This window comes from Penicillium hispanicum (genome assembly GCF_028827665.1).
Source record: "Penicillium hispanicum strain IBT 35686 chromosome Unknown utg000001l_segment0_segment0, whole genome shotgun sequence".
Taxonomy (NCBI): domain Eukaryota; kingdom Fungi; phylum Ascomycota; class Eurotiomycetes; order Eurotiales; family Aspergillaceae; genus Penicillium; species Penicillium hispanicum.
In genome coordinates this window covers 126,283-153,981 of record NW_026623193.1, presented here as the reverse complement: position 1 = coordinate 153,981, position 27,699 = coordinate 126,283, and the positions used below count along the sequence as shown (strand labels likewise).

Below are 27,699 nucleotides of genomic sequence, written 5' to 3'. Positions count from 1 at the left end.
TCAGCAAGAAACATTGTAGATGCCGCCCCGACCGCTACAGCGAGAGAACACTTGTTGTTGCTTGACTTGACATCATCAGTTGGTGTTCGGCCGGAAACCTTGGCGGCGCACATGACAGTGGTTGCATCACACCAAAACAATTCTGCCCTTATCGCTCCTCTTCTCTTCTCCCACTCCCTCCCCCATCAGCAAACACATTTCTTGGTGACTCTACTCCCAATCTCATCTGACGCGCCATGGCCGACTCTGGTGATGTGAGCTACCCTAACACAGGCAGTAAGGTACGAGCTCAAAACACCCGACTCAATTCGAGTCCGTCCCACAGAACGATGCTGACCAGTGCTTTTTTTACCCTGCAGTATCCTACCTGTCGCCCCCTCTTCCTGCTATTTACCCTGTTCATCTGTGCCGAATGAACCCGAACTGACCCTGACTTCCTCTGGGTTCAGGTCTCAACGACGTGGTGACAAGGGGTAAATTACACGGGTCGCGTGCAGGGGGCGCCGTGGTTCCAAAGCACATCCATCTAATACTTTCTATCTCTAGGCCCCGTAGTTGACAACCTCAAGACCGAGGCTTCCAAGACCGGTGGCGAGTTTCGCGACCTGAAAAACTCCCGGGTCACCCCCTCAACTACCACCTCCAATGGCCAACCTTTGACCCGTACGTGCTCGTCGAGGATGTCGATGATAACACCAGGCTGACGCTTAGGCATCTGTGCAGACTATCACTCCTTGCTGTACAGTCTTCTGAGCGTAAGTGGTCTCCGATTTCTGCAAATTTCGTCGTTCTGTTGTGGTGCGATGGTTACTGACGCCTCTGGTATACAGTGGGAACAACCGCGTGCGACCGCCGTTTCCTATGCCAGCGTCGTTGGTTTCATCTTTGCTGCCCGTTACCTGCCTCTTCTCCGCTGGGCTTTCAAGTTCCTGTACATGTCGCTAGGATGTGAGTTGGTCGCGTGACTTGTAGTCGTGGGGGTAAGGTAGCTAACTGATGTTACAGTGACCGCTGCTGTTGAGGTTGCTGGCCATGTCATTCTCAAGCAGGGCGTTGCCAGTTCCTTCCGTCCCCGCCGTTACTACACTATCCCCAAGGAGACCCATGAGGCTGTGCTTGAGGACCTCTCGCAGCTACTGGACTTCTTCCTGATCGAGTTCCAGCGTATTCTGTTCGCTGAGAATGTAATCCACACTGTTGCTGTAGGTCATATACTCGAAAGTCAATACAAAGGGACCTTCTGATAGTCTCTAGGCTTTCTTCGCTGCCTTCACTGGCTATTGGCTGATCCGCTTCATCCCACTGTGGGGACTGACTGTGATTGCCGTGACTACCGCGTACTTCGGTCCGCTCGTGTACATCAGCAACCGCGAGATCATCGACGAACAAATTGCCAACATCCAGGACATCATTTCCGCACAGACCAACCAGCTGAAGGACTTGGCTGGTGAGCAGACTTCCCACGCCACCGGCCTGATGAAGCAGTACGTGGGCGAATACAGCCACAAGGCTCAGGAGTACATAGGCCGTCGCTCTGTTTCTCCTGAGATGACCAAGGTTGCACCCACCCCGGTGAAGACCGAGCCCGCCCCGGAGCCTCAGATCAAGACTGAGGACTTTCCCGAAGCCCCCAAGATTGAGCCTGTGGCCCAGTCTGTGGAGTCGACCGAGCCCGCAACACAAGCCGCGGAACGCGAGCCTCTCCTGGCTGCGTAAAAGGCCATGTTTTGACACTGGAACATGATGCTTGGTGGTAGCCAACGAAAAAGACCAGACCCACTCGATGAGAATGGCAATATGCTTCGGGCTATTGATTCTCAACGGGGATGTTTTACCTGCAGGCGAGACTGATGGTAGGGCTCAACTTTCTACTTTTCAGGTACATTGGGACGTATATGAGCCTTGAACCTTGACATTTGCACCGATAACGAAGCCCACGAGGAACGCTCGGACGATGGATTGATTTTCATGTCTCTGGTGTTCCTTTTTCTCTTCTTTCTACCCTTCATCTTTTGCATTAAACCATTATCTGTCAATTCAGTTTTTCTTCCGTTCCTCCCTTTTGTTTATTTCAGTTCGGGTTCATATTGTTCTAATGCAGTTATTCTAAGAGAATCTCATGAATTCGATGCATTCTTCATCTACAAGCGAGCTGTGGTAGGTCTTACCTGCAGTGCACCAGTCCTCAAGCCTCTTGCAAGGGACGTTGGCAATTCTCCCGTAGTGATTGCATGAGAGGCCAGTTAGCCTCATAAGCGTATTATCCCCCAGCACTGTACCCCTTTATCAATATGCAGCCCCTTCGACTCGACCGACTTGGGCAGTTGTTGACTTCGGCCCTGCACCCGGCCTTGCACGCAGCGCGCATTGCAGCTGAGGCATCGCTCTCCCGCATGAGTAACGAGCCCTCGCGCCGTACAAGGCCGCCGTTGAGTTTCATCCCGGTCCACTAGGTCCCCATTCTCCGCATCACGATTCGGACCGGCCAGTGGTGGATCTGATCCTTCATTCTCGAGCTCGAAGACTTGCCTTGTTTAGTAGGGCTCGGGATCGCTCTTCCGTCCTCTCCGGCTACCCTTCACCCCAGATTCGGGATCAGTTGTACAAATGCACGGCAATATTGTGGATTCCGGGGCTGGGTTGCCAATGGTGTGATCGAAAAGCTCTTTGAAGTGTGCTCATGCAAAGGGATGGAGTTCGAGACCATACCCCAGTATTAGATGCATCGAGGACCAGTCCTTGCAGCTCAGATGGGCTGCTTCGTTTGGACTGAGATGCGTGATAAGGCGGATTCCTGGCGTCGAGTCTCGAGTGCTCATTTGCAGATCTGGGGGGCCAGTTATACTTCAAATTTGGTGTAGATTCATAGGAGCAACTGTTCTCTGGCGTAATGAACCTGTCACAGGGATTGAGCTTGCTCAACTTGCATACATCCATATGAAAAAGCAGAAGAGCACCAGCACATACCGCTCATGCATCATTCGAGCAGACTGCCATGATGGGCCCGAGCCCTAGTAGCAGCAACTCCATTGAGAACCCCAACCTTCATACCCCTTTTCCAGAAGGTGCAAAGCTGAGACCAATCACCACCATGTACACGCATGCTCGGGGTTACCGCTCTTTTTGGGCCCAAAGGGCGGCCAACCATTGCCAGACTGTCTCAGACATCAGTGGTCTTGACCTCTCTTGACCTCTTTTTCTAGACTCTTCCGAGAATCCTTTGGCAATACTGCCGGACGACTGGGCTGGTCGTGACGTCTTCTCACTCATTCTAGCGTATGTGGCCTCGACTCCGCGATGAATTGCAATGCATCCCAGGAGCTGCTATATGCACCGTTTATGTTGTGCTTTAGGCTGCCAGATGCCTTTCAGTTTCCAATTGGTATATGGGGCCGCCCTTGTACCTATCAAGGATCTAGACTGCATGGTGAAAGTGGATACAATGGGGCCAACGTTGAAGAACGGACCAGAGGGTCAGTCAGTGTGGCATGCCAGGGTAGACAACCTGAGTCGCAACAGGCATGGAGGAAGGTGTATCTTTCTGCCACGAATGTGTCAGAGCAATGCAGAGAAGCATGCATGGAAGCGTGGAAGCTTCTCCGGTCTTTCCTGCACTGTTGAAGGATCCACTTGCGATGCGATGCAGTTCTGAGCCGCAAATGGCGGTCTTTTCGTGTCTTTGTGCTTTTGATGCTCAGACATACTTCAGAGAGCCCCGTGTTTTTCCTAGACAGCTTCTGAAAGACCACAGGTCGTTTTCAACACCCCCTGGCCAAGCTGCATCACAACCTCCTGTGCGAGGAAGATTCGCATGGCGTGCTTCCCAAAGGCCCTTGCCCGACCAGCATCTTTGACCCGGTCAGAAGTCTATCTCGGGGCGCAACACCGCTTTCCAGTGATGCAGCTCCCGGGCTCAGAAAAACTCGCCAGCGAGGTATGCAGCCTCCCGACGTACAAGGAATAACTTACCCTGCAGCTTGCCGAGGTCTCAGACCTCCTTGACGCCCTCGTCAAGCTGCCATGAGGCCATCCCACCGTTTATTGGCCGTTGGGTCGTCATCCTAATTCTCCGGTTGCTGCAGCACCCTATTGCCAGCTCTATCGATGCCGGGGCCAACGACTTGACATGGGACCCTGTCCATATAGGATTGCATTTCTTATACTCTCGGACGAGAACGGATGCTGATGATTGCATTGTGCCCTGAAGCAAAAAGAAGGAAGATTGGGAGGCTGTCAACAACCTGTCGGTCTCAATCTGCCGCGCACACTGCCGACAGGGTCTGTTTGCATGCATAAACGCCTGGAAGAAAGCGGTGGCCCAGAGCCAGCACTCGCTCAGCTTCTGCCTCATGAGCGATGCCACGATACCCACATGGTGTCAAAACAGCTTCCACCGATACATCGTTCCTTTGGACTTCCAGGTCTTGGGTACCCACAGCAGCAGCGGCCGTGAAACGAGGCCTCGAAGCCCAGAGACATAGGTGTCTCACCCCAAGGACCCAGGGGCATCAATGGCGAATGTCAATGACAGCATGCACACTGCATGGCGGTCAGTCCAGAGTCGAAGATCTCCACGATGGAGGGGAACAGACCTCGTTGCTTGGAGCTGGAGTTGGGCGAGACAAACAGGCCCACGGGGACTCGTCCGACTTCAAGCGCCTCGTGATGAGATCGGTGAGGTGAGCTGATCTCCGAAGCCATCCCAGCGCCCATCCGATATACACCGCTGTCTCCCTCTCCTTCGTCGTCTTTCACTCTCCTCCCCGTCTCCAGAAGACATCGAGCATCTTGCAGAGCCCGGGATTTGCCAGAAAAGAACAAACAGCGACTGTACTCACCCTCTTGAAAGCCATCTGGGTCAAACCCAGGACAAAGACAAGTGGCCGTGAGTCCATAGCAAACCGCGGCAGCGTGTGTGTGTCTCGCTTGGCCTATGTCTCTTGTGGGAGCTTCTGGAAAACGCCTTTTGTTCCACCACACTTCCTTCATCTTTCTTCCACTCGACCAGCGCTTCCCATCATCCTTTGCGACTCTCTTCCCTCATTTCTCAAGTCTCTTTTCTCTACTTCCCTCCCTTCCTCACGCTCATCTTGAGTTTGACGTTGAGATACCTTCATTTATGGCGTCGATTCGCGATCTTCTGAACCCGCTTCCTGGGCTCTCCCACGCCCCTCCATCTCAGCCCATGCCTCGCTCACCATCACCTGCAGCGTCGGGAATGTCATCCTCGGTCCCCGAGAGGAAGGTCAAACTGCCCAAGGACGCCGCAGTGTTCCGTGCTGGCAAGACCCAGGGTGTAGTCCGGTATCCTCCCTGCGAGGACCGTGACCAGCAGCTGGCTCAGATCCATCGCCAGTACAAGCTGCACCCCATGAAAGGAATCGCCCAGTACCCTCGAAACATTCCTTACCAAAGTGACAAGAAGACATTCCAGGAGAGAACTGGTCGTGAGAGCTTCCAGGGTGGGTATCAGTCTTCGTGATAATGAGGTTCTTCCCAGATACTGACCTCATCTAGTCTTCCAATACACGTTCCAGATCCCGGGAGAGGAAACCGTTTGGACCATTATGTGGGACTACAACATTGGACTTGTCCGTACCACTCACTTATTCAAATGCAACGCGTACTCCAAGGTAAGCTCGTTCTGCCCGTGAATGAACCTGAGACACTAACACGCTCTCTCAGACTGCCCCTGGCAAAGTGCTCAATGCTAATCCGGGCCTACGTGACATCTGCCACAGTATCACTGGCGGAGCACTTGCAGCCCAAGGTATGTCGGAGATTCTTTTCTCGATGTCATGCCCTGGAGACTCATACTTTTCTTGCCAGGTTATTGGATGCCCTACGATGCAGCCCGAGCGGTAGCTGCCACATTCTGCTGGAAGATTCGACACGTTCTGACACCGCTCTTTGGAACGGACTTTCCCTCTATTTGTGTGCCACCGGAAGACAAGGAGCATTTCGGCCGCATGGTCATCGACCTCGCCATTGTGGAAAAAGCTAGAGAGACCGCAGACTTGTACCGTTCTCTTGAGCTGAAAGATGAAAAAGCTAGCCCCAAAAAGGCTGCATTGGCCACATCCGCTTCTATGGTGCACGAGAAGCGTGGTCAAGAAGTATTGAACCTCAACGATACCGAGGACCTCCGGCCTACTCGTCAAATCTACCCGAAAATCAATCGTCGCAACTACGCAGACAGCGTTGGCAGTGCCAGGGACTCCTCCCTGGAGCCATACTGCAATTCACCTCATAGTCCTGTCTACAACAGCTTCACGCCGGTGAACGGTCCTCGTAGTTCAGGGACCGTCTCTCAGCGGCAGGTCGCTTCTTCGGAAGAAATTTTGGCCTGCGTCACGAGATGCCGCCAGGCAAAGAACAATGGTACTGTTGACAGTGAGTCCGAGACAGATCTCTCGTCCAACTCACAGTCAGACAGCCTTTCATTCGGCGCCGATGAAAACACGGCACTAAACGACGTGGATGGCTCGGACATGCTCGGTTCGGGAGCAATTAGCGACTCAGATATGGATGACTCGCTGGATGACGATGATGACAACGATGAAGACTATCGTGAGCCCAACAGACGACCAGATGGCAAGGCTAAGAAGAATCCTTCGCGCTCAACCCGAGCACGTCTCGGAGATCGTGCTCCAGTCTTGGCCAGCTTCGCTCGCGAGGTCAAGGCTGCCCATGCTCTGCTCCACTTGCACATGCAGGAGGCAGAAGCCAACGGCCTAGACGACGAGTCCATAAATGACGTGGCTTGGGGGCCACCTCTTGGAAAAGCGTTATTGAACGGCCCACAGGGAGACCACAAGAGACGGGCTTCCCTGTAAATGACCACAAAGTCCTGGGTGGTGTTTGGCGAGGTGTTTTCTTTTTTTCGAGGATTGCGACAGCTATTACACTTTTCCTACTCATTCAGGAGGTTTGTTGCAATAGAACGGGGATGGCGTTGGATTCCATAGGTCTCTGGAGTTGGGTGTTGAGAATCTTGCTGCTTGAATATGTACTTTCAGTTTCTGTTAGACTAGCAGACTAAGAAAACCGTGAGACAGTCTGCAAATACTTGGTCATGACCTTCTTACACTGGATTCACAAGTTTAGACTATTGATCTGAATTCTTTATGTGACTGCCAGCGTCGAGACTGGGATACGAGAATACCTACATAGTGTTCCGAAGGTAGATGCGATCCTAGTGCAGAGTCCTGACCTTGGGAGTTCCACATCTTTGGCGTCCCCTTACTCTCTAAAGGTGTTCCTGATCCTGATGCCCCACACTTTTAGCCCCAACCCGGTGATCGACTTCCGACTACAGCATAATGGAACCTGGTTAATACTATTTCAATGCCGTTGAGTCCAGCAACGTATACTGTCGGCTTCTCCGCCGTGCTGCGATATTGCCCATCAATATGCTTCTAAGTGAACATCACTATATCTGATTCATAGTTGTAGAGGGGTATATTTTGCGCAGACATCACCTGAATCGCCCAAGAGAACAGCAGTCCAGGTAAGATCGTTGAAGCACAGGCGCTTCCAGCAGTATACAAGATATGCGGACATCGCTTTTACGCCAATATGCTGTAGATTGACTCCAGGGTTGCTCCCAGAATTTGCTTACGCCAATGCTATGGGAGCTGCCTATGCAAGGCCTGTTCCGTCGCCTGCTATATATGTGGATGAGAACCTGTCTGTTTCAACTATGTACGGCGGGTTTCATCAATTGAGGTGGAATATAGTTAAAGTACGCAAAACATATCACAGAGATACTATATTCCAATCCGTGATCCATGGTAAATGGAATACTAGGGCTCTCGTCCGTAAAACGCAGCGGGCGAACCAATCATGGTTTGAGCAAAGGAATTATCAAATCTCAGTCAGGGAGTCACTTTAGAGAAAAGAGCTAAAGTGCGTTGATTAAGCCCCTCATCTCCCTACAAGATAATGGTGGTACTGGACGGGTGGAAAGGCGGCTGTTCTGGCGTCAATCACAGCTCCTCGGAATGTAAATCGCGAGCAAAACCTTTATTCAAAACACTGCGCACGAGGCTTTATTTCTTATCAGGGGCAGAGGAATGTTACTTTGCAATGGAGATTGATGACCCATTCCAATGGGTGGTGTATCGCCGTAGTGAGGTTGAGCGCGAAGAGCTTTGCGAAGACAGTAGCAGACAACACCAGCTACAATGGTCAAAAGGGGACACGAATACAAGTGCCTACAAGATGATAGCCCAAGGCAATAGCAAAAGTGGCATAAAGAGTATAAGCATTTAATTCGCATTTGCATACAATGGCCGGCGCTGCCTCGTCACCAGAAAGAGATACGCAGGTAGAAAGAAAAAGCTGTAAAGAGTAGAATGACGCCAAAAAAGATGCCGTATCAAATCAGAGCGCGAAAATCAACAAAGGCCACGCTCCACCGGCGCTACACCTCGACGCCCTTGAAGAATGGTTTAGTCACTTTCATCATCTTCAAAATCATCAGCAGAACCCTCATCCTCGCTTTCATCGTCGATGACATAGCTCTTCTTTGCTTGAGTAGCCGTCCGACGAGAGGGGCGGCTGGCAGCAGCTTGACGAGGAGCCGGCGCATCATTGCCTACCTTCCCCGCCGGAGAATCCAAAATGTCATTGGCCATGGCGTCGATGTCATCTTCCGAGTAGTCATCTACCGGCTTCTTCTTGGTGGTCTTCGCCTGTTTTGAAGCGTAGGCCTTGGCTGCCGGAGACAAAGCTGCAGGAGCAGACTGGGCAGCTGGTTTTGCGGCATCCTTCTTCGGCCGACCTCGTGGCTTCGGCGCAGATGCTGCGGCTTTGGGTGCAGCCTTGCTTTTAGGTGCAGCCTTGCTTTTAGGTGCAGCCTTGCTTTTAGGTGCAGCCTTTCCCCTAGCGGCGGGCTTGACTGGCGGATCTTCATCTTCATCTTCTTCGTCGTCGTCCTCAATCCTCGACACATCCTTGGACTTGATTTGCAACGAGCGACGCGGGGAGTTCTGAGGAACAAGCTTGCTGTAATCAGTCTCATCCGCGTCCAAGTCGCTGATCTTGGATGGCTTGGAAGGAGCTGTCAGGCTGGCGCTACTTCCAGCACGAGATCGCTCCGAGAAAAGCTGACGTGAATCCGCATCACCGCCGCCGATGCCTTTAACCATCTGGCTGACGTCCCCGAGAAGGCCATCGCCGTTGTCGCTGTCTGAATCACTGGGCACTGCGTACTTGATAGGCTTGCGGGCGCGGCTAGACTGGCTGGTAGTCTTCGGAGCTTCGCTCTTCGCAATCTCGAGGAAGTCGTCATCCGATTCTTCGGCCTTGGGCTTGGGTTTGGGCCCACGCTTGGCCGGCTGCTTGGGTTTCGGGGCAGGTTCATCGTCCAGGTCCACGATTTCAGGCTCGGGCTGTGCAGATACCCGAGAAGCATTCAACGGGACTTGATCAATATCCATGAGATCGTCGTCTTCTTCCTTGGCTTGGGGCTTGGGCTTTGACGCAGCTCGGCTCTTCTTAGGGATGGCCTCCATGCCGAAGTCAAAATCGTCATCTGAATCGGCAGCATCGCCAGATGATGGTGTCGGTTTGCTTGACGATTTGTTGAGGAAGTTAGCTAGGCTATTAGTCGGCTGTTCTTTCTTTTTGGATGCGGCAGTGCTCTTCTTCGACTTCGGCGCCGCAAAGTCTTCGTCATCCGGGTCGTCACCATTCACAGCCTTGCGCTTGCGCGAGGCCGCAGGGCGACCCGCGCCGGTCATCAGCTTGGACGAGGCACGGCGACCCATGTTCATCACCTTGCGCAGGCGACGGTCTTCATCTTCAAGCTGGAAGCGCCATTCGTTGATGAAGTCATCCAGATCCTTCTTCCAAATGTCCTCCTTGGAGAGCTTGATCAAGGCATCGATCTCCATCTCACGGTCTCCGATCTGGCGACGGAGTCTCTCCACGCGTTCCTGGGTCAGCGACCACATAGGCATGCCGAGCAGATAGTCATAGGCGTTGGACAATGTTTCGATCTCGACGCTATCACTTTCTTCGCCTTCCTCCTCGACCACAGGCTCATCCTCGCCCAACTTGGAGGCGTCAGCCACCTTGGGAAACGGCTTGAAGTTCTTCTCCTTGAGCTCACTGATCAAATATGGCTTCTTCTTCTTTGAGATAACGAGCATTCCGTCAATGATCATTTGAACGAAGCGCGCTTGATTGCTGAGTTTCTCCAATTCTCGCTGAAGCTCTGAAAGCTGATGCTGCTTGCGCCGCTCGTAGTACTTGAGACGGACGGTGAAGAACTCCTTGAGAATGTCATCAACCGTGGCGTACTTGGTGATGCGGCCCTCAGGATCAAAGGCCACCAAGTTGGTCGTGGTCAGGGTCTTAGAAAGTTTAAACTTCTCTTCCAAGCCATCCGACAAGGCAGCCTTCATGTTCTTTTCATCAAGTTGAATCACAAAGTGAACCTTGTCGTGAGTGTTGTAGTCCTTGTAGTCCTTGATGAAAGAGGGCACCTTCTCGGCCTTGATAATGTCTTCCAGTTTGTCCTTGAAGTCTTGTGTCCAGGTGCGAATTGGCAGTTCAGTGATTTCGACTTCTTTGTCTCCAGTCTCCTTGATAATACCGCTGAACTTGAATCGGTCACCGCCAATATTGACAACCTCGCCGGTAAATCCACGGAACCAAGGCTCCATTGGCACGGGTGTCTCGCCATCCATGAGGCGCTTTAGGTTGCTCACGATATCTTCGGGGTTGTAATTAGGAATAGAAGAACTCCAACCAGTCCCAATACCGTCAGCGCCGTTAATCAAGATCATTGGAACAACAGGCATGTATGTTTCAGGCTCGATCTTCTTGCCATCATCCTCATTGTATGCGAGCAGTGGTTCGTCAGCCTGATGGAAGACCTTACGTGCAAAAGGCGATAGGCGAGTGTAGATGTAACGAGCACTGGCACAGTCGCCACCGCCCTGAAGTCGACTACCAAAGTTTCCACTGGGCTCGAGACAATTGAGGTTGTTGGAACCCACGAAAGTCTGAGCCAGACCAACAATAGTCTGCTGGAGCGAAGTTTCACCGTGTTGGTAGGCTGTCATTCCTGAAACAAGACCAGCCAATTCAACGACCTTCATGTCCTTCTTGAGATTGCGACGGAAGCAGGCGTACAAGACCTTACGTTGTCCAGGCTTCAAGCCGTCCAAAACGGAGGGGATTGAACGCTGATTGTCCGCCATGCTGAACAGAATGAGCTCCTTGTTGATAAAATCTGTGTAGGAGATCTTCGAAACCGAGTGGTCTAGGTAAGTACCGGGCTTGAATTGACGCAGCCACTCCTTACGCTCATCGGCTTTCTTCTTGGAGAAAGCCAGCTCAATGAGTTCTGCCTCGGTATCCTTCATGGTATGGAATTCCTTGAGATGGCGATCAAGATCTCGGAAATAGATTTGAGCGTCCTCAGTGGAGCTAGTTCCCAGACCCTTGTAGTATTTGTGGTCCCACCCACGCTCATGCTTGTGTTCCTCTAGCCACGCTTCGTATTCGGGCATTGTAAAGAATGAACGTGACCTGCTTGGATTCTTTGGATCACCCTTCCATACCTTGATGATGGGCGTAATGAACTCGATCAGGAATTCGGGAATCTTCAGCAAGCTAGGGAATTGGGCTTGAAGGAAGTTGATAAGAAGTCCCTTAATGTGGCTGCCGTCGTGATCCTGATCGGTCATTATCATCAGATGACCATATCGAAGGCCCTTAGTCTCGGTATATTCTTTCTTGTGTTGTAGACCAATGAAATTCTTGATGTTCTGAATTTCCTGGTTCTTCGAAATCTGGTCGAATGAAGCATCACGAACATTGAGAAGCTTTCCACGGAGAGGGAAAACACCGAAAAGATCGGGTCCCACAACTGCTCGTCCAGCCATAGCCAGACCTTTGGCGGAGTCACCTTCTGTTAGGATCAAAGTACAGTGATGCCCCTCCTTAGTGCCGGCCTTATTGGCCTCCACCAGCTTCGGGTTGTTCATACGGGAACGACGGCCACCATCACTCTTCTTCAAGATTTGATCGGCTCTTTGCTCAGCGAAATGCAAGATGTTGGACATAACCTCTGTCTTAAGGACCTTCTTGTAGAAGTCCTCTTCAAGAACACACTTGCTGCCGAATTGGCTGGGCTTGGTAGTCAATTGTTCCTTGGTCTGAGAGGTGAACGCCGGGTTGACAATCTGAGAGTTCACGAAAATGAAGATATGGTTTCGAATCTGCGCCGTTTTGAGAGTAGCACCGGACTTGTTTCTCTTTTTGACTTGTTCTGCCAGTCGATTACAAATCTGATCGGCAATGTAGTTGACGTGCGATCCACCAGAAGTTGTCGCAATGGAGTTGACGAACGAGACTTGCTGGAAGGCACCATCCGACACGGCAAACCCAATCTCCCAGCGAGGATCAGGGCTGCAGGTAATGATCTCATCTTTCGCCGGAGGGCCATCGTCGCCCCGCTCCAAGCGAATGGCTTTGGTGTACATTTCCATGTACTTGCGAAAGTTCCGGATCGGGATGCGGGTGCCGTTCAGCTTGACAGCGACCCCAGATGTACCCGCCAAATCATAAACACGGCGTTTCACAAGGGCCTCAAAATCATCATCCATACCCTCCATGCCGAACTTGGCGAAGTCTGGCTTAAAAGTGACCTTAGTGTAGTCATCACCCTTGGCATCCGTAATCTTCGCCTTGCCCATCTTTGTCATATTCTCGGTCCAGGTTTGCTTGTACTTCTTCTTCTGGCGGGAGTCTTGGGTCTCGATCGAGAATTCGGTGGAGAAGACGTTGCAAAGCTTGGCACCAAAACCATTGCGACCACCGGTCACCTTCTGCTGGGTATCATCGTAATTGGACGAGGTGAGAAGATGGCCGAAAATGAGCTCGGGGACGTGGATCTTTTCTTTGGAATGGATCTCGACAGGGATACCACGACCATTGTTCCAGACACTAATTTCGCCTGCCTCGCGGCTGATTGTGACCCGAATCTCATTCATATTCTTGTCATTCTGCTTATTATCGGCGGCATTGACCACGATTTCATCGAAAATCTTGTACAGACCGGGAACAAAAGAGACTGGTCGGAACTCCATAACCTCGGTCTCGGAGTTGTAAACCCACATCTGCTGAGCAGTGCGTTCTGTCGAACCGATGTAGGTATCGGGACGTTTGATGATATGTTCAAGTTGCGTAAGCTGCGGTGAGGTCAATGGTCAGTGACAAATTCAATCAGACACCCTGCCATCCTGCGATTCCTGTAACGCAACTCACCTTCTGGTACTTCTCTGATGCGTTGCCGGTTTTGGCCGGTGCGTCACTGGGCCCATCTCCTCCGAATGACTCGTTCTCCACATCGGCGAGGGGTTTGGAGCCCGCTCTCTTGGGACCGGCTGTCTTCTTCGCCTTGGGAGGGGTGTGTGAGAGCAGTGAATCATCATCGGACATTTGAGCGTCAGACACCTCATCTTCGCTATCCGCCTTGGCCTTCTTTTTTGCGGCGGCGGACTTGGCAGCGGGCTTAGTCTTCAGAGTCGTTTGGGTCATCTTCTTCGGTGCAGATTTGGCCGGAGCCTTCTTAGGGGCAGCCTTTGCCTTTGGCTTCTGCAATATCATCTTCAATTAGCGACATCTCTCCACAAATCACGAGGGGAGAAGGGGAAGAGGGATATGCTTGCCGACGTAGGCTCTGGGACAAAGTCAGAGCTACCACCATCAGATTCGATATCAAAGATATCATCATCCATCATGGAATCATCCATGGTGAGAGGAACTGCGTGGGTCGCGTGAGAAAAATCGACCAATTTGGGCCCCAGGCCTCAGAAGGAACGAGCGACGTAGTCAGGAAGGCCAGTAAACTCAGAAGCAAGGTTAACTACGCGGTGAGTCGGCCTGGCCCAGCATGCTCGAACTAGGGGGAAGAGATGGAAAAGGAGGGGAAGAATGCGTGTTTTTCTTGCAACCGTGAAACGCGACTGCCAGGTGGATGCTAGGCGGTAAGCACTCGTTGGCCACTCGGATCATCATTCTTCCTCACCGCCCAGAGGTCACTCGCCCAAACAAGCAATGTCTAAACAAACTATCCGAATCGGACAAGCGCGATCCTCTGGCAAACAATCCATTTCATCTCTGATGCTTGCCGCAGTTCACCATGTGTGATATATGGATGTATGGGAAAAGGTAGCTGCTTTATGTAAGCTTTTCCTCACTAAACTGCGCTATTGTCAGCTCCTAGTCATCGTAAAGAGAGAACATAGTGGGAGACTGCTCACAGCTATATCTTGTATATATATCTAACCGCACGATGATTCTGATGAAGGGAACGATTTTCTCATTGTTGATATCAAACCACCTCCTTAAGCAAATTCGAAATACTTAGAAAATAATGCCAGAAAAAGAGATATCGCACAATCCCACTCCTGCCTGTGATAGACGTGGTAGTTGCTCAATCAAATACTCTATAGAGTCTGTCCATGAGGGGCATCACGTCTTCAGGAAAGGAGGGCCCGCTGATGAAATCCAATCCATTTATTCGCATCAAGCACGAAAGGAGTTGAATAAACCCATCAGGTATCGGAGTTTTGAAGTGCTTGGTATTTAAGCACAAGTGACGATTTCTGAACACAGAGGACAGCAATCTTTGTGCCTGGGAGTGAAAACGATATATGCTGTTACTGATGTACTCCGTAATCCTAACCGTCTCCCAGCCATTCAATCCCTCACATTTGACATATGAGTCTTCCAACCTCCAGCATGTAGAGATTCACTAGCACATATTGCGCTAGAGTGTCGTTGACCTGCAGTCCCAATCGATAACCCTTACCGGATACATAACCGCTAATACTTTTTAGTATAGTATGTTCAAAGAGCAGGATCTCCACCGGTAGCAAGAGCGAGAAAGCCAGGAGGTTTTTATTCCACATAAAGACAACATAAGGAGTAGAGGAGAGCCATGTCGGGATCTCAAGACCTCGGTGGTAACCATCTGACTTGGATACTACATCCCCAGAGATAATAATCATGATCCCGCATAGGTAGTTTCTATAATTTCTTTTGCCTTGGGGGTCTAAACAGCCGGAGGTTTAATGATGGCGACGGACCGCATGGACCAGCGGAGAGTCCACCAGAGAAATTGAAAATGTCAAGGATATCATGGTCGTGCCACCAAAGGGCCCCCGCTGAGAACGACCGGAAACAGTCCATGTTAGTTAAACGCTCCATTACATATATATATATATATATATATTTGTCAGCATGGAGCTAAGTCTGACTGGCACTAGCCTTCAGATGCCACCAGAGCGTCAAGTCCAACAGTGGACGAGCCTTTATTTTGGCCTGCTCTGCCCAGCGCCAGCCACACCGGTTGAGATGAAACAGGGCCGCCAGGGGCGGTCATGGAATGACGAGCCCGGCCCTTCTGCAGGGACCAATAGATGAGCTAGCTGATATGGTGAACCAATAAGCATTGAGATAGCCTTACACAAGTAGCCATCATTTGTATTGCTGTGACGGTGGCAATACGGCGCGTCACTCCTTGTCGTACAGGTCGGCGTGGTTGGTAGATGGAGATGTACCTGCAGGATACGCCAATTCGGCTCACATTGACAAGGGAGCACAAGGGAAAAGGGGACCGACGTCCCATCAGTAAGGACCTGCAGTGACTGCTCTTGCTGAAGGCTGAAGAGCAGAGCAAAGTGGGGAGATCCGCTTGGCAACCATGGGACTGTCAGCGACAGGACGCAGTGTAAACAGTGAGAACGGACAAATAATGATAATCAGGATCATGGTGATGGTAAACATCGCCTGACAGAAGACTCAATTCAGGTAGTGATACTCAGAGCCCCGCCAGTCTAAATCATCACTGTCAGACAGTCGGTGTATGAGATCGACGGGGCGAGACTCGAGGAGGGGGGAAGAAGCAGAAGCCACTAAAGGGGGCTAGCACTTTAGTGCGGAGGTGCTTCTCCTGACTCCCTTTTTTCTGCTCGTCTCGCCAGCCTTGTCGCTTTTTGTGTCGCCCTGTACATACTGGTCAGTCTTATCTATATGGTGCTGGGTCACCTCTAGGTGTGTCGCTCTGATCTTCTGAGTGTGGGCTCTCTCAAGAACCAACCCCCCCCGCCCGTTGCTGACCTCCGATCAGAGATGAAGCCGGTCTTGCATATCCTCACCACGCCCCGATCGCTCCACGCCGTCTCACTGATTTAATTGATCTTCTCCGGTGGTCCTCTCGTGTGCGTTGGCTTCTGATCGAGTCGTAGCAATGGACGGCTCCGCGCCCACTTCGCCGAGCGTCCCACACGCTCCCAACCATGACTCTATGGTCACCGTCTCGCTCTCCGATATCCAGTCGAGCTCCGAACACACACAGCCAGACTGGCGTACCCTTGATATCCCGCCCACGCCGGTCGAGTCCACCCAAGAGTCCGAGACGAATCGAATGGTGGGCGAGTCATTCGGTCCCAGGCTCCTGACAGATGCCACAAAGACCACAACCGCAACCATCCCCGTGGACGAGCCCCCGACTCCGACGTCGGCAGGAGACAAACTGACGGAGGAGACAGACAACGAAGTGGATTGGGAGAACCTGGACAAGACAGAGGAGCAGGAGCCCCGGGGAGAAGGCTCGGATGATGTGAGTGACATACAGAGGTTGAAAGCTCGCGGAGTCCGCCGGTGCGGAATGAAGACTGACATTCTTTCCTTTCCCTCTTAGTCAACGGCTCTCCTCCTGGCCCGTCTGGAACAAGAAAATAACGCCCTGGCCACGAACCCGAAATCTGGCCTGTCCAATGTGCCTCGAGGTCAGCGACACCAGCGGCAATCCCGCTCGGAGTCGCTGCATCAAATCAAGCGACTGATCAATGATCCGGCCCGTGCGGAATTGCGGTATTCGCAACTTCCCCCTCCTCCGATGACCGAGCTGGAATTCTGGGCTGCTTTGGTCGCTGATTACCCGCAAACTGCCCAGCGACTACCGACTCTCACTTCGAACAAGATCCAAAGTGGTGTGCCCCCACCCCTGCGAGGCGTGGTGTGGCCCAGCTTAGCGGGTGCTCGGGATCCCACGCTCCTGGATGAATTCCAGCGTCTTTCTGGCGAAAGCAGTCCGTACGACGGACTCATCGGAAAGGATATTGGTCGCAGCTTTCCCAATGTGGAGATGTTTAGGGACCCCAATGGGGAGGGCCAGCAGATGTTGGCGAGAGTGCTCAGATGCTTTAGTCTCTATGATGCGAAGATTGGCTACTGTCAAGGCCTGGGCTTCGTGGTTGGCCCTCTGCTGATGCATATGTCGGACGCTGAAGCTTTCTGCGTGCTTGTGCGGTAAGACAGCCAAACGGACATGAAGCAACGTGAGGATCAGAGGCTGACATTGTCACCACTCTTTAGGCTCATGGACCACTATAACCTACGGACCTGTTATCTTCCAGACTTGTCGGGCCTGCACCTGCATGTCTACCAGTTCCAAAACCTTCTGGCGCGACACCGGCCTGTCCTCTTCGAATACCTGAAATCGCTGCATGTCGAGCCTGTGTACGTGTCTCAGTGGTTCCTATCATTCTTTGCCGTGGCATGTCCATTGCCCATGCTTCTCCGAATCTACGACGTTATTTTCCTTGAAGGCGCTTGTGAAACATTGATGCGTGTCGCCCTATCCTTGATGCAGCGGAATGAGAAGCGAATACTGGCTTGTACCGAGTTTGAGGATGTGATGCAATTGCTTTTGTCGAGAAGTTTGTGGGATACGTGAGTCTTCGCGTAATGAATTGCAGCCACCGCCGTCCACTGACCCATGTCGATTTAGGTACGCGTTCAACGCGGATGATCTTGTCAATGACTTTGTTTCACTCACCTCCCTTGTCACCAAGGAGAGCCTACAGACTCTGGAAGCCAGTTATAACCAATCTCAGGGAGTGCCTACCGGGATTTCGTTCCCCCAGATGCAAGCTGCGGCATCTCGATTCCTTGGACGCCTCTGGGCTGGCTCGAATAATTCTCACAGCTCAGTGAAATCGCTCACTCCTAACCAGAGCTCGTCGCGTCCGACCAGCATTATTCGTCGCTCCGCGTCAAAACAAAGCATGACCTCAACCCTCAATTCCGTTGAAACAACATCTGATGCAAGCACTGCCCCCACTGAGCTATCTACTGCCACGGTCAGCATGGATGGCCAAAAGTCACGCGTCAAGTCGAACATGTCCGCCTACCAGAAGGATCGTGATCTCCACACCCAGATTGAAGACTTATTGATGGCGTTGAGTGATATTCAACGTCAGCAGGCGGATTTGACACGTGACCTACAGCAAGAGCGAGAGGAGCGACAGGAAGACCAGGCGCTAGCGAAGGAGATGCTGAATCACCTGCAACAGCTCCCGACCGAGGAGCAACCAACAGAGCTGATTGTCAAGGCACAAGACCGATTGATCTCTACCGAGCCCAGACACGCTTCGATCGCTCAAACTAAGCAGCAGCTCCATGATGATATGACCCATTGGAAAGGAATGCATGAAGTGGAAGCCAGCCGTTGTTTGGACCTCACTCGACGGATAGATGACTTTGAACAGGAGAATTCATCCCTGAAGGAGCAACTTCGCGAAGCCCGTGGCCGAATTCAGGAGGGATATCGCGATCGACAACGCCTGGAGCGAATGAATAAGGAACTCCGCACCATCAAAACCCCCGCGTCAGGATCTACAACGCCACCCGAGGTTGCCTACTCTCCTGATTCGGGTGAGTCGACATCGCCGACCGGTAGGCTTCGCGAGCTGAAGCTGGGGCGAACCAACTCGCAGAAAGGCACATACAATAGGCGAACGAGCAGCCTGGGTCTCCAGAGCGTCCTGGCTACTGAAGATAACAAGCCGGCTCCCGAAGAGGCATTGCTATTGGAATTGGTGAACGCAAAGACAGCAGAAGCAGTGGCCAAACAGGAGCTCGAAGAAGTGAAGGGCAAACTAGAAGCGTTGCGAAAGCTGATTAGCGCTCCTCACTCACAGCCAACTGCCAAGCTCGCAAATCGACATTCTTTTATCGGGGGCTCATTGTCCCGAAACAGTGTGACCAAGGCCTCTCCTGAACCCGTCAAAACCTCTGGAATATCTAATGCCCCTGCGGCTGGCGGAGGCTTTTTCAGTGGATGGGGCAGACGAGCCGCAACGAGCAACGAATCCCCGTCATGAAGCACCCACTGAGCGCGAGGTTTTGTATCTGCGTGCTCCAGACTTTGGTCTCTTAAAGGAGGCTTGGATTGCGCGCGGCAAAACCCACTAATTTGTATTGATGTGATTTTCAGCCATATCTTGTTCTCGCTTGTCTGTCCTAGTACATAGATGATATCCCCTCGTTTTCGAGAACTGCACATACGCTTTCGTGGCTCTAGAGCCGTGTCCTTGCGATTTACATTCTCATTCTCGGTATGAGTACATGATGTAGATGACCGTACCTGCACCTGTTACCCGGTGGAAAATGATGAACCTATAATAAGGCCATCTTCGTAGAAGGGGCTCGTTCTGCATGATATCATTGACGTCTCGACGTCCTCGTTAACTAGTTAATCAACTAGTTACATAGTGGAGTCATAACTAAATAACCAGTTTTCACATGAACTGTCATCCCAATGGATCATTTCGAAACCCCCTCAATGATCACCTTGATCACGCTCTCCTTACCCTGTCGCACCAGGTCAAAAGCCTCTTCAGCCTCTTCGAACTTGAACCGGTTTGTAACCAGTCGCTTGACGTCGATTTTGCCGCTGGCAATAAGATCCACGGCTGTCGGGTAGCAATCAACGGTATACCGGATCGAGCCTCGGATATGCAGGTCGCGAATGCATGCAGTAGTGATGGGGAAGATGACGTTCTGAGGTGAAATGAGTTAGCCTTGGTTCGGTGCATCGAGCGGCGAACCGACTCACCTCACGTCCCATTCCGGCCTGGACATAAGTGCCTCCCTTCTTAGTTAGGTGAATTCCAGCTTGGATGCAGGCCTGGGCCCCCGTCGCTTCCAGGACGACGTCGGGTCCTTCGCCCAGATGGAACTTGTCTTTCATCATGAGGGCGACTTCTTCACTCCATGTGCTTTCATCCTTGCCCTCCGGCTTTGGCGGGGGCACAAACACATCATCAGCCCCGAATCTCCGCGCAAAATCCGCACGAGATTGGCTGATATCTACTCCAATCACCTTCTTCGCCGAGTAGGCCTTGCTCACGGCCTGGCACAGTAGTCCGATCGGGCCACATCCAAAGACGACGACTGTCTGATTTGGCCTGACGTTGCCCACTTTGGTGATCTGTACGGCCACCGCGACCGGTTCGACCAGTGCCCCTTCCTCGAGATCCATATGCTCTGGGAGCGGATAGCAATAGTCCGCCTGGGTGATGTAGTACTTGGAGAGAGTGCCGTCGTGCGGAGGAGTGGCGGCGAAGACGGTGTCCGGACAAAGATTGTAGGAGCCGCTGCGGCAGTAGTCGCAGCTGGTGCATGATCAGACAGACGTTCACGATGAGCATGGGAGTTCTTTGCGTGGCACTGACTGTCTGCACGGCACACCTGGTTCGATGGCCACCCGATCGCCCACCGTGAGGTTTTTCACGGCCGCGCCAACTTCCACAACCGTGCCAGAGCTCTCATGGCCCAGGACGATGGGCGAATTCAGGATGAAATCTGCTCCGGAATTGTGAGTCGCCTTCTCGTCGCGGAGATCCTTAGGCTCGCTTGGCATGATTACCTCCGATGCGCCCTCGCTGCCAGTAGTGCACATCGCTTCCACAGATACCAGTCTGGGCTACGTGCACACGGACGTCCCAAGGGTCTTGGAGTGTTGGGACTGCTCGGTCCTCGAGAATGACATCTTTGACGGCGCGCAAGACAAAAGAACGGTTTGTTTCCTGGACGTTGTGAGATGAGACTTTTGTTCATGGTCGAGACGATACTGACAACCATATTGCTCTTTGAAGAGATTTCTTGGTATGAACCAGGGTTGATCAGAACTGGACGATGTTGGATTTAATCATCCCGGAATTCTTGAGGTGCGTCACGGCCACTGTACATAGTTACCTCGCGACTCTCTCCGCCCGGCGGACAATCCACTCCGCGGCCGGACGCTCCACTCCGCTCGGGTCATGGCGCGGTGGATGTCTCTTTCCGCTTCTCTTCGCATGTCGGATCTCGGGCTCCGTTCAACTCGCAAGATATATCGAGCTGAAAAAAAAAGGATTTGGGTCTTTCAAGGGCAAATCTGTGGACCTCGCCGCTTCAATACTTGAGGGTCTAGAAAGACTCCACATAGTAAGAGAGCCACCTCGTACTCCTTGACAATTGAAGTCGAGATCAGTCTTTGCGTTATTAGCCACTGATCAAGTAAATGATGGCACAGAATAGATAGACGCCAATGGCAACACATATGGCCAAGTAGTCAAACTTGAATAAGTAGGGCCATCCAACAAGAGGGAGCACAGCAAGGTAAAAAAACACGATGAACTGGAATCCGCGAGCTATCCACTTCTTGCCGTGTTGGTAAGCAGTTGATCCGGACCCGATGCGACTGATCACGAAAGAAAATAAGACACTCATAGATGTGCTGAAAATGACCAGCAGTGGAACTTGTCCCCAGGGAGAGAAGGAGATTGACAGGATACCGGTAGAGGCGATGCCGGTAGCAGCATCAACCATAAAGAAGATGCAGACGGTGATGATTGACCCAACGGCAGTCCAAACTGGCAGGGTAAGGGAGCCAGAGGTATAGTAAAGCTCCCAGTCAGGATGGTCCACCACCTCATGGCGATAGATAGAGGCTCGATGCGCTGCATGGTGTCCCACCGGGGCTGGTAGCGGATTCGAAAAGTCCTCGAGTTCTGTCTCCGGTGTAGAATCATCGTCTGATCCATCTTGTTTGTGGCCTTTGGAACCTGGTGGGATTGCGGTCAGCAATCACATACATCCACGGAGAGTAGCACGAATACCTGGATAGAAGAGCTCGACCATAGTCACCAGAGGAATGGCCAGAAGGGCGACCGACATCACTTGCCCAAAGGTCCACTGGCTGTTTTCTTTGTCCGGATACAGATTCAATGTGTAGAGTAAGCGTTCCACGCCCCAAATGAAACTGACACAAAGCCACCACACCTAGGCCGCGGTGAGTTGGTGTTTAACGAAAGAGCAACGAACATGGTGATGGAAGAAGCTACCTCGAAGAACATGGAAGACCAAAGATCCAGACCGATCCGCGCGGTGAGGAAAAGCGCCAAGACAGGCCGGTAGAAAAGGGTTCGTTGTAAGCTTCGAGGCGAATTTCGAAAGTCGAATAAGTCATGATACTTGCGAAGAGCCGTCCGCAGAAGATGGCTTAACTGGCCTCGTATGCTCTCATCCACATAATGTGAAATGCTTTTATGAAGTTTGAACAACCGCATCAAGAAGCCGACGGCGAGCAACAGGATTGATATAGACATCGAAATCATAGCCTGCTCGGTGAATGATGGGCCGTAATTACTAAGTGGGCTCACAGGATTGGGAAGGCTGACAGGCTTCAGATAACAAATCGCCGCGTCTTCCATCTTGGGTAAACCTGTGTTCATCCAGCCGTAGCCGAACATCCATCTATAGTTGCCTGTAGGTAAAAAGGCGAAGATTAATAGGATCACTAGAAGGAGCATGGAAAACAACCGCCAGCCACGCTCCGCCGGACGGTTGTATAAGTAGTTCCGCAGTATGGTTAGGCTGGACAGATGGGTTAGGCTGGAGAACCATGCCAAGTACACCAAGATCTGCCATTGATAGGTGGGAAGACCACATTGCAGCTGAGCTGCTCCACTGACAAGAATTGAAACCCCAGTGATGATCTGGATATCGCTCATGGAAAGAATGCACTACAGCCCCTGCTTAGCTGTATCCAACTCTCGATCGCGCTGCGGCATACCTTAATCAACCCTTTCTCGACCCAGTCTTGAACCTCGAGCCCCGCAGGGTTCGTTCTGATGACTTTGTGGAACCCACGGCGGAGATCTCGAAGGAGAATTTCGTCCACTGGATTTGGTCGGGCTCGCGTGGCCAATCGAGGATGTAAGGAGTTGTGTCGAAAGGGATCCAATCTCGGCTGAAACGCCAGTAGGTAGTAGGCCACGATGACGAAGACTACGATGCCCGCCGTTGCAACGTACCCAATAATGACCTGGAAATGTGACATTAGACTGGCGATAGATCGGAGACAATCCCAATGTTACGTACGCCAATGCCCGTAATGTCATTATCAGTGTCGACCGATGTTGGATGTTGGGAGCAGTCGTAGCTGCAGCCAGACATGTCTACGGGCCGCTGTTGTGGTTTTGCCCAGATTCCCTGTTTGAGTGATTGGATACGATCGAACCATGCCGAAACAGAAAAAAAGCGCTAGTCCTCAGGCCTGGCTATGGGCTGGGTTGACTGGACGAAGCCGGCAAATTTTAGTCCGAGCCCGGTCTAGACGATAGGAGGCGTGAAAAGAAAGATGGAGAAGACAAATTTGCTATGGAAGGTTCCCCTGTTTCGAGAAGATCGCGAAATGGTTATCCCGACTGGACATTGGCAGACCCGCACGATCGACAAACACAGCCTCGGAAGTTGAAAGGGGCCAGAGTAGCTAGCTTCACCTGTTAATACGTCGTCACGTAACCTTTCCTTGGATGCTTCCGACATCGAAGACCTCGCTTTTCTGGAGAACATGCGAGCTGAATATTTTCGTCTGCGAATCTGATGTCCAGATGACTCCGATGAGTGGAATCATAAATCGCGCTGCTCTTTGGCTTTCAAGACCCATGTTCATAGTTTTGGATTTGCAATGAACATCTTCGCATTTGGAAAAGCACTCAAATGCGGTTGATAGCGAAACCCCCAGTTCGAAGCCACGGTCAGATTTCGTGCCACAGTAAAATCTGTGGCATTGCTAAAATAATCTTGCTCCGATCTGCGGATCTCTGACATGGGCCTATCCTCTGCCTGCACCTTTTCATACAGTCGCACATAATGGGGTAAGTGTCTCTGCGAGGTGACGAAAGTCTCGAAATCGTAGTCAGCACCGTGGACTATTTCCCAAACCGTGCGGAAAAGGCGCAAATCATCGGTCGAATCAAAGGTAAGGAGTCTGATAAGAGACCAGGAAAACTCGCTGTCCTCCAAGATAGTGATTGCGTCGGAAGAAAGAAACGATTGTCCTTCTCTAGGACAGTTCGTGTGGGAGGCCTCCTCATATCCCTCTCGAAAGACCCTGATGAGGTCCTCTCCAAGTGTATGTCGGGATTGGGGGAGCCCAGGAGGAGCCAATAGGATGGCAAGCAGGACGGAGGAACAAAATGCCCAATCAATTATGGATGTGATATTGTAATCGGCGTCAACAAAAATGTTGTTGGCGCTTAAATCAGGATGATAGAGAGGAAATGGATCCGGTAAAATTTGTGCTGGGTGGATATTTGTGCGTTGGACAACAAGATCGTGGAGAGCTTCCCCCACAAGAATTTAGTCCAGCCGATTCTCTGCGGAATCCGTCTTGTCCCCGACAGCCACAAAACCATTCCAAAGATTGGAGACATCCTTAAAAATGGTGGCGTTTTCGTAGTCTTCGCGGGCAGGCACGGGAGCAATAAAACAGTGGGGCGTCAGAGGAAGAGACTCGGCATGATGTACCATAGCAGTAATGAGACTCTGGTAGAATTCGGATTCTGTGGCAAAAGGTCCACGAGGAATTTCGTGCAAAGAATAACGTTCGTGGAGAAGATGACCTCGAGACAGACATTCCCTCAACTCGAAATTGCCGTTCTCTTCGAAAAGTGAGCCAATACGGTCGAACCGAACCTGAGCGAGTTTCCATGTGATTTGACCTAATTGAAACATGACCTTTTCCTTATCACCAAGACTCAGACGGTCTGTTGAAGGATGGATTGTCCAGGCTTTTTGAAGTGGCCATCCTTGGGCCTTGCTCATCAAGATATAGGGAATGCCGATTGGATTTGCCGAGGAAGAACTATTCTAATATCAGTGCATCCATAAAAACCATCCTGTGTGATGCTGCTACCTATACGAATAAACCTCGGGAATGGGAATATCTGTCACCTTTCCAAGGTACCTGAGTGTTGCCGCCTCGCTCGCAAGCAGTCGCCCGCTCAATCCACTCGGGAATTGACCATAATCTGATCTGGGCGACCGCATGATCCACTCAAGGCCATCCTCAAACTGAATGGTTACTGCCCAATTGAAACTCCCATTCATTGGGTGTTGACTCAGGTCGCAGGAACAAGGTATCTCGTTGCGGGATGCAGTCGCTAAGCTGCAAAGAGCAGCGATATTGAATTTGGCATAACGGAAAACCGCACTGCCATCTGCATTCTCACACATGCTAGGCTTTGTGGTCACCGGAGGTTCCAGGCAGGGTGGCCAGGACAAATCGCGGAAGATGTTCAGGCGGATGGGTAACCCCTTGGGCGGTGGGCAACGATATAAACCCAAGGACTTTCCAAAATTGATCTGTTACTCTCCATTTACCCGCTCACAATCCTCATCTCATCCTGTACTTCCCCGGCAAAGCCCGTCTTCTTTCCCCTTGATTCCAATATTTTTTATTTATGCCGCGTAAAGTACGTCCCTGTTCAGCTGGGCAACATCGGCATTATCTGGGATTGGAAATCTCGCCTCCAACTCCACTGTACTGTCCCCAACGCCTCTTGTTGGGCGGATATAAACGCCCGAGCTTCTTATATTCTGCTTCTACCGTCATGGACTAGTCAAACTAATATTTTAAACCGATTCCTGTTCGCAATACTGTTTCGTCACATTATCTAGGAGGCGTAAGTACCCGATGAGGGCTGGATTGAGCCGGTTGGCGACTCCTTTCAACCCATTCGCCAAATTGTAATCGTTTCCCTTTTTGATCCCTTGCACCCGGCCATGTTGCCGTTTTCGCGCCCCCCCCGAAGCGGTCATTTTGGGTGTCAATTCCACCGCTTCTCAGACTCGTCCTGCAGATACACCATCTTCTGCCCTCTTGGTCCACTGGATCTCATTTCTTCCAAGCCGCGCAACACTCCATCGAGGCCTCCTTCGCGCACTTGGACTGCATGAGGTCGGATATGTCCATTGGCGACCAGATTGTCGGCCAACAACGCCCATTCCTTTGCGAAATTCTCCTGCGCTGGATCAGCGGGGATGGTTGCGATGCCAGGCATTTCAAAATCTTCACCCAGCATCGTGTAGCCCAACGCCGTGGTTGCTACTGCACTCTCCTCAGGTCTGTGGGCCTTGAACATCTCCGGCAATGGGGCTTTGATGGAGTGATAATGGCCACCGGAAGGCGAAAGCACTTTGCTGCAAAAGACACTCGATTCCTCGCTTCCAATGCAATCCACAATGAAGGGAAACGACACGCCCGTCGCTTTCAGCTGCTCGATACAATCGGGCTGGTTGTAATCGAACCAGGCATCAGCACCCCGGGACTTGACCAGTTCCCGATTGGAAGGGGAGCAGGTGGTATAGACGCGCATTCCTGATCTAAGAGCCAAGTGTCAACACGGATGAGAGATATACCGGGGAAAATCCCAGGGAAATGAATAAATAAAAAAGACTCACAGTTTGGCGGACTGGATTGCGATGGTCCCCGTGGCAGAGCTTCCTCCATACACAAGCAGCGATGGGCCAGAGTTGGGGGCAATGTTGGGCGACGGCAACGGCAGCTTCATCACCCAGTAGAGAGCTTGTCCCACGGTCACCAGGGCCACTCCCAGCGATGCCGACTCTTCGAAGCTTAAGGAGTCGGGCTTGTGCATCATCGTGTGCTCTTTGCACGCTATCATGTCGGCAAAGGCGCCATCTTCTGGCTCCGAGTTGTTTCCTTGTGAACAAACACTGGATTTAGCGGGATCTTTCTCTGACCGCTTAAGAGATTCGGAGGGATGAAGAAGCATTCACACACCTCCATGGCAGACTCCGTAGACGGCGTCTCCGGGTTTGAATCTCGTCACATTCCCTCCAACTTCTCGGACAATGCCCGACCAGTCGCAACCAATGATCAATCCGGGTGCTGCGAGACGGTCGACGTGGTGGTAGTCTGTGGGATTCAAGGCAAAAGCCTTGGTCTCGGCAATCACATAGTCTGGACGAACGCGCGGAGCAGAGACGTCAGTTTGGACTGCGGCGACTCCTGGACGAACCGTCTGAATGGCAGTCCGGGTCCTGAACGCAGTCATATCGAGTTTCGGGCCAGCTGATGGACGTGGCTGGTATTTACATCAATCCTGATCGTGTCCCGAATCGAATAAAGCGCTCGTATGCTCCATTTATGCGTCCACGCATGGTTGATGGCCTGGAGAGACATTATTCAGCATTAGAAAGCCACAGCTAATAGTGATTCGACCATTTCACCAGCAAGTTATTAAGCAAAGCTGTAAGGTTACAGTGATTGACAGTGTTCATCATCCGACAGCAGAGAATCTCACTCTCACTCACGATGTGATTGGGTGAGTCGGAGTAGATGGGCCGATGGGGGCCGGAATGACCGGCGACAGCCCTGTTGCCTGGCGCACCCATCGTCCTCCCTTTTCCATTGCGGTCTGCTCGAGCAGAGCCATCATGGCCCAGTCAAGTGAGAGTGAAAAGGAGAAGAAAAAGAAGCGTGCAAGTCGCCCCAAAGTGCGCACCGGCTGCCAGACTTGCAAGTAAGTGCGA

At 51.8% G+C, this 27,699-nt stretch overlaps 10 protein-coding genes across 10 annotated transcripts; 3 read left to right on the top strand and 7 right to left on the bottom strand.

Annotated features, from left to right (window-relative positions):
- Window positions 1-236: 236 nt before the first annotated feature.
- N7459_000061 (uncharacterized protein) lies at window positions 237-1,716 on the top strand (the record flags this gene model as incomplete). Its single annotated transcript, XM_056939246.1, has 6 exons — window positions 237-276; window positions 547-663; window positions 724-755; window positions 831-948; window positions 1,006-1,202; window positions 1,255-1,716. 6 exons carry the CDS (start codon window positions 237-239, stop codon window positions 1,714-1,716), a joined length of 966 nt encoding a protein of 321 aa, XP_056803526.1.
- Window positions 1,717-4,250: 2,534 nt separating this feature from the next.
- N7459_000060 (uncharacterized protein) lies at window positions 4,251-4,701 on the bottom strand (the record flags this gene model as incomplete). The annotated part of the gene is made up of 2 exons (XM_056939245.1): window positions 4,251-4,461; window positions 4,541-4,701. The coding sequence occupies 2 exons, from the start codon at window positions 4,699-4,701 to the stop codon at window positions 4,251-4,253; spliced, it is 372 nt and encodes a 123-aa protein (XP_056803525.1).
- Window positions 4,702-5,119: 418 nt separating this feature from the next.
- Window positions 5,120-6,836, top strand: N7459_000059 (uncharacterized protein; the record flags this gene model as incomplete). Its single annotated transcript, XM_056939244.1, has 4 exons — window positions 5,120-5,462; window positions 5,518-5,633; window positions 5,686-5,770; window positions 5,830-6,836. 4 exons carry the CDS (start codon window positions 5,120-5,122, stop codon window positions 6,834-6,836), a joined length of 1,551 nt encoding a protein of 516 aa, XP_056803524.1.
- Window positions 6,837-8,453: 1,617 nt separating this feature from the next.
- Window positions 8,454-13,772, bottom strand: N7459_000058 (DNA topoisomerase 2; the record flags this gene model as incomplete). The annotated part of the gene is made up of 3 exons (XM_056939243.1): window positions 8,454-13,208; window positions 13,285-13,614; window positions 13,641-13,772. 3 exons carry the CDS (start codon window positions 13,770-13,772, stop codon window positions 8,454-8,456), a joined length of 5,217 nt encoding a protein of 1,738 aa, XP_056803523.1.
- Window positions 13,773-16,273: 2,501 nt separating this feature from the next.
- On the top strand, window positions 16,274-19,193 carry N7459_000057 (putative GTPase activating protein (Evi5); the record flags this gene model as incomplete). Its single annotated transcript, XM_056939242.1, has 4 exons — window positions 16,274-16,645; window positions 16,727-17,337; window positions 17,404-17,760; window positions 17,819-19,193. 4 exons carry the CDS (start codon window positions 16,274-16,276, stop codon window positions 19,191-19,193), a joined length of 2,715 nt encoding a protein of 904 aa, XP_056803522.1.
- A 442-nt stretch (window positions 19,194-19,635) lies between these two features.
- Window positions 19,636-20,955, bottom strand: N7459_000056 (NAD(P)-dependent alcohol dehydrogenase; the record flags this gene model as incomplete). The annotated part of the gene is made up of 5 exons (XM_056939241.1): window positions 19,636-19,872; window positions 19,928-20,486; window positions 20,547-20,676; window positions 20,741-20,900; window positions 20,950-20,955. 5 exons carry the CDS (start codon window positions 20,953-20,955, stop codon window positions 19,636-19,638), a joined length of 1,092 nt encoding a protein of 363 aa, XP_056803521.1.
- Window positions 20,956-21,357: 402 nt separating this feature from the next.
- On the bottom strand, window positions 21,358-23,313 carry N7459_000055 (uncharacterized protein; the record flags this gene model as incomplete). Its single annotated transcript, XM_056939240.1, has 5 exons — window positions 21,358-21,920; window positions 21,975-22,137; window positions 22,200-22,880; window positions 22,931-23,182; window positions 23,239-23,313. The coding sequence occupies 5 exons, from the start codon at window positions 23,311-23,313 to the stop codon at window positions 21,358-21,360; spliced, it is 1,734 nt and encodes a 577-aa protein (XP_056803520.1).
- Window positions 23,314-24,501: 1,188 nt separating this feature from the next.
- N7459_000054 (Aminoglycoside phosphotransferase) lies at window positions 24,502-25,251 on the bottom strand (the record flags this gene model as incomplete). Its single annotated transcript, XM_056939239.1, has 2 exons — window positions 24,502-25,006; window positions 25,058-25,251. The coding sequence occupies 2 exons, from the start codon at window positions 25,249-25,251 to the stop codon at window positions 24,502-24,504; spliced, it is 699 nt and encodes a 232-aa protein (XP_056803519.1).
- Window positions 25,252-25,970: 719 nt separating this feature from the next.
- N7459_000053 (zinc-binding alcohol dehydrogenase family protein) lies at window positions 25,971-27,221 on the bottom strand (the record flags this gene model as incomplete). The annotated part of the gene is made up of 3 exons (XM_056939238.1): window positions 25,971-26,526; window positions 26,605-26,866; window positions 26,948-27,221. The coding sequence occupies 3 exons, from the start codon at window positions 27,219-27,221 to the stop codon at window positions 25,971-25,973; spliced, it is 1,092 nt and encodes a 363-aa protein (XP_056803518.1).
- A 37-nt stretch (window positions 27,222-27,258) lies between these two features.
- Window positions 27,259-27,602, bottom strand: N7459_000052 (uncharacterized protein; the record flags this gene model as incomplete). Its single annotated transcript, XM_056939237.1, has 2 exons — window positions 27,259-27,337; window positions 27,481-27,602. The coding sequence occupies 2 exons, from the start codon at window positions 27,600-27,602 to the stop codon at window positions 27,259-27,261; spliced, it is 201 nt and encodes a 66-aa protein (XP_056803517.1).
- Window positions 27,603-27,699: the final 97 nt, after the last annotated feature.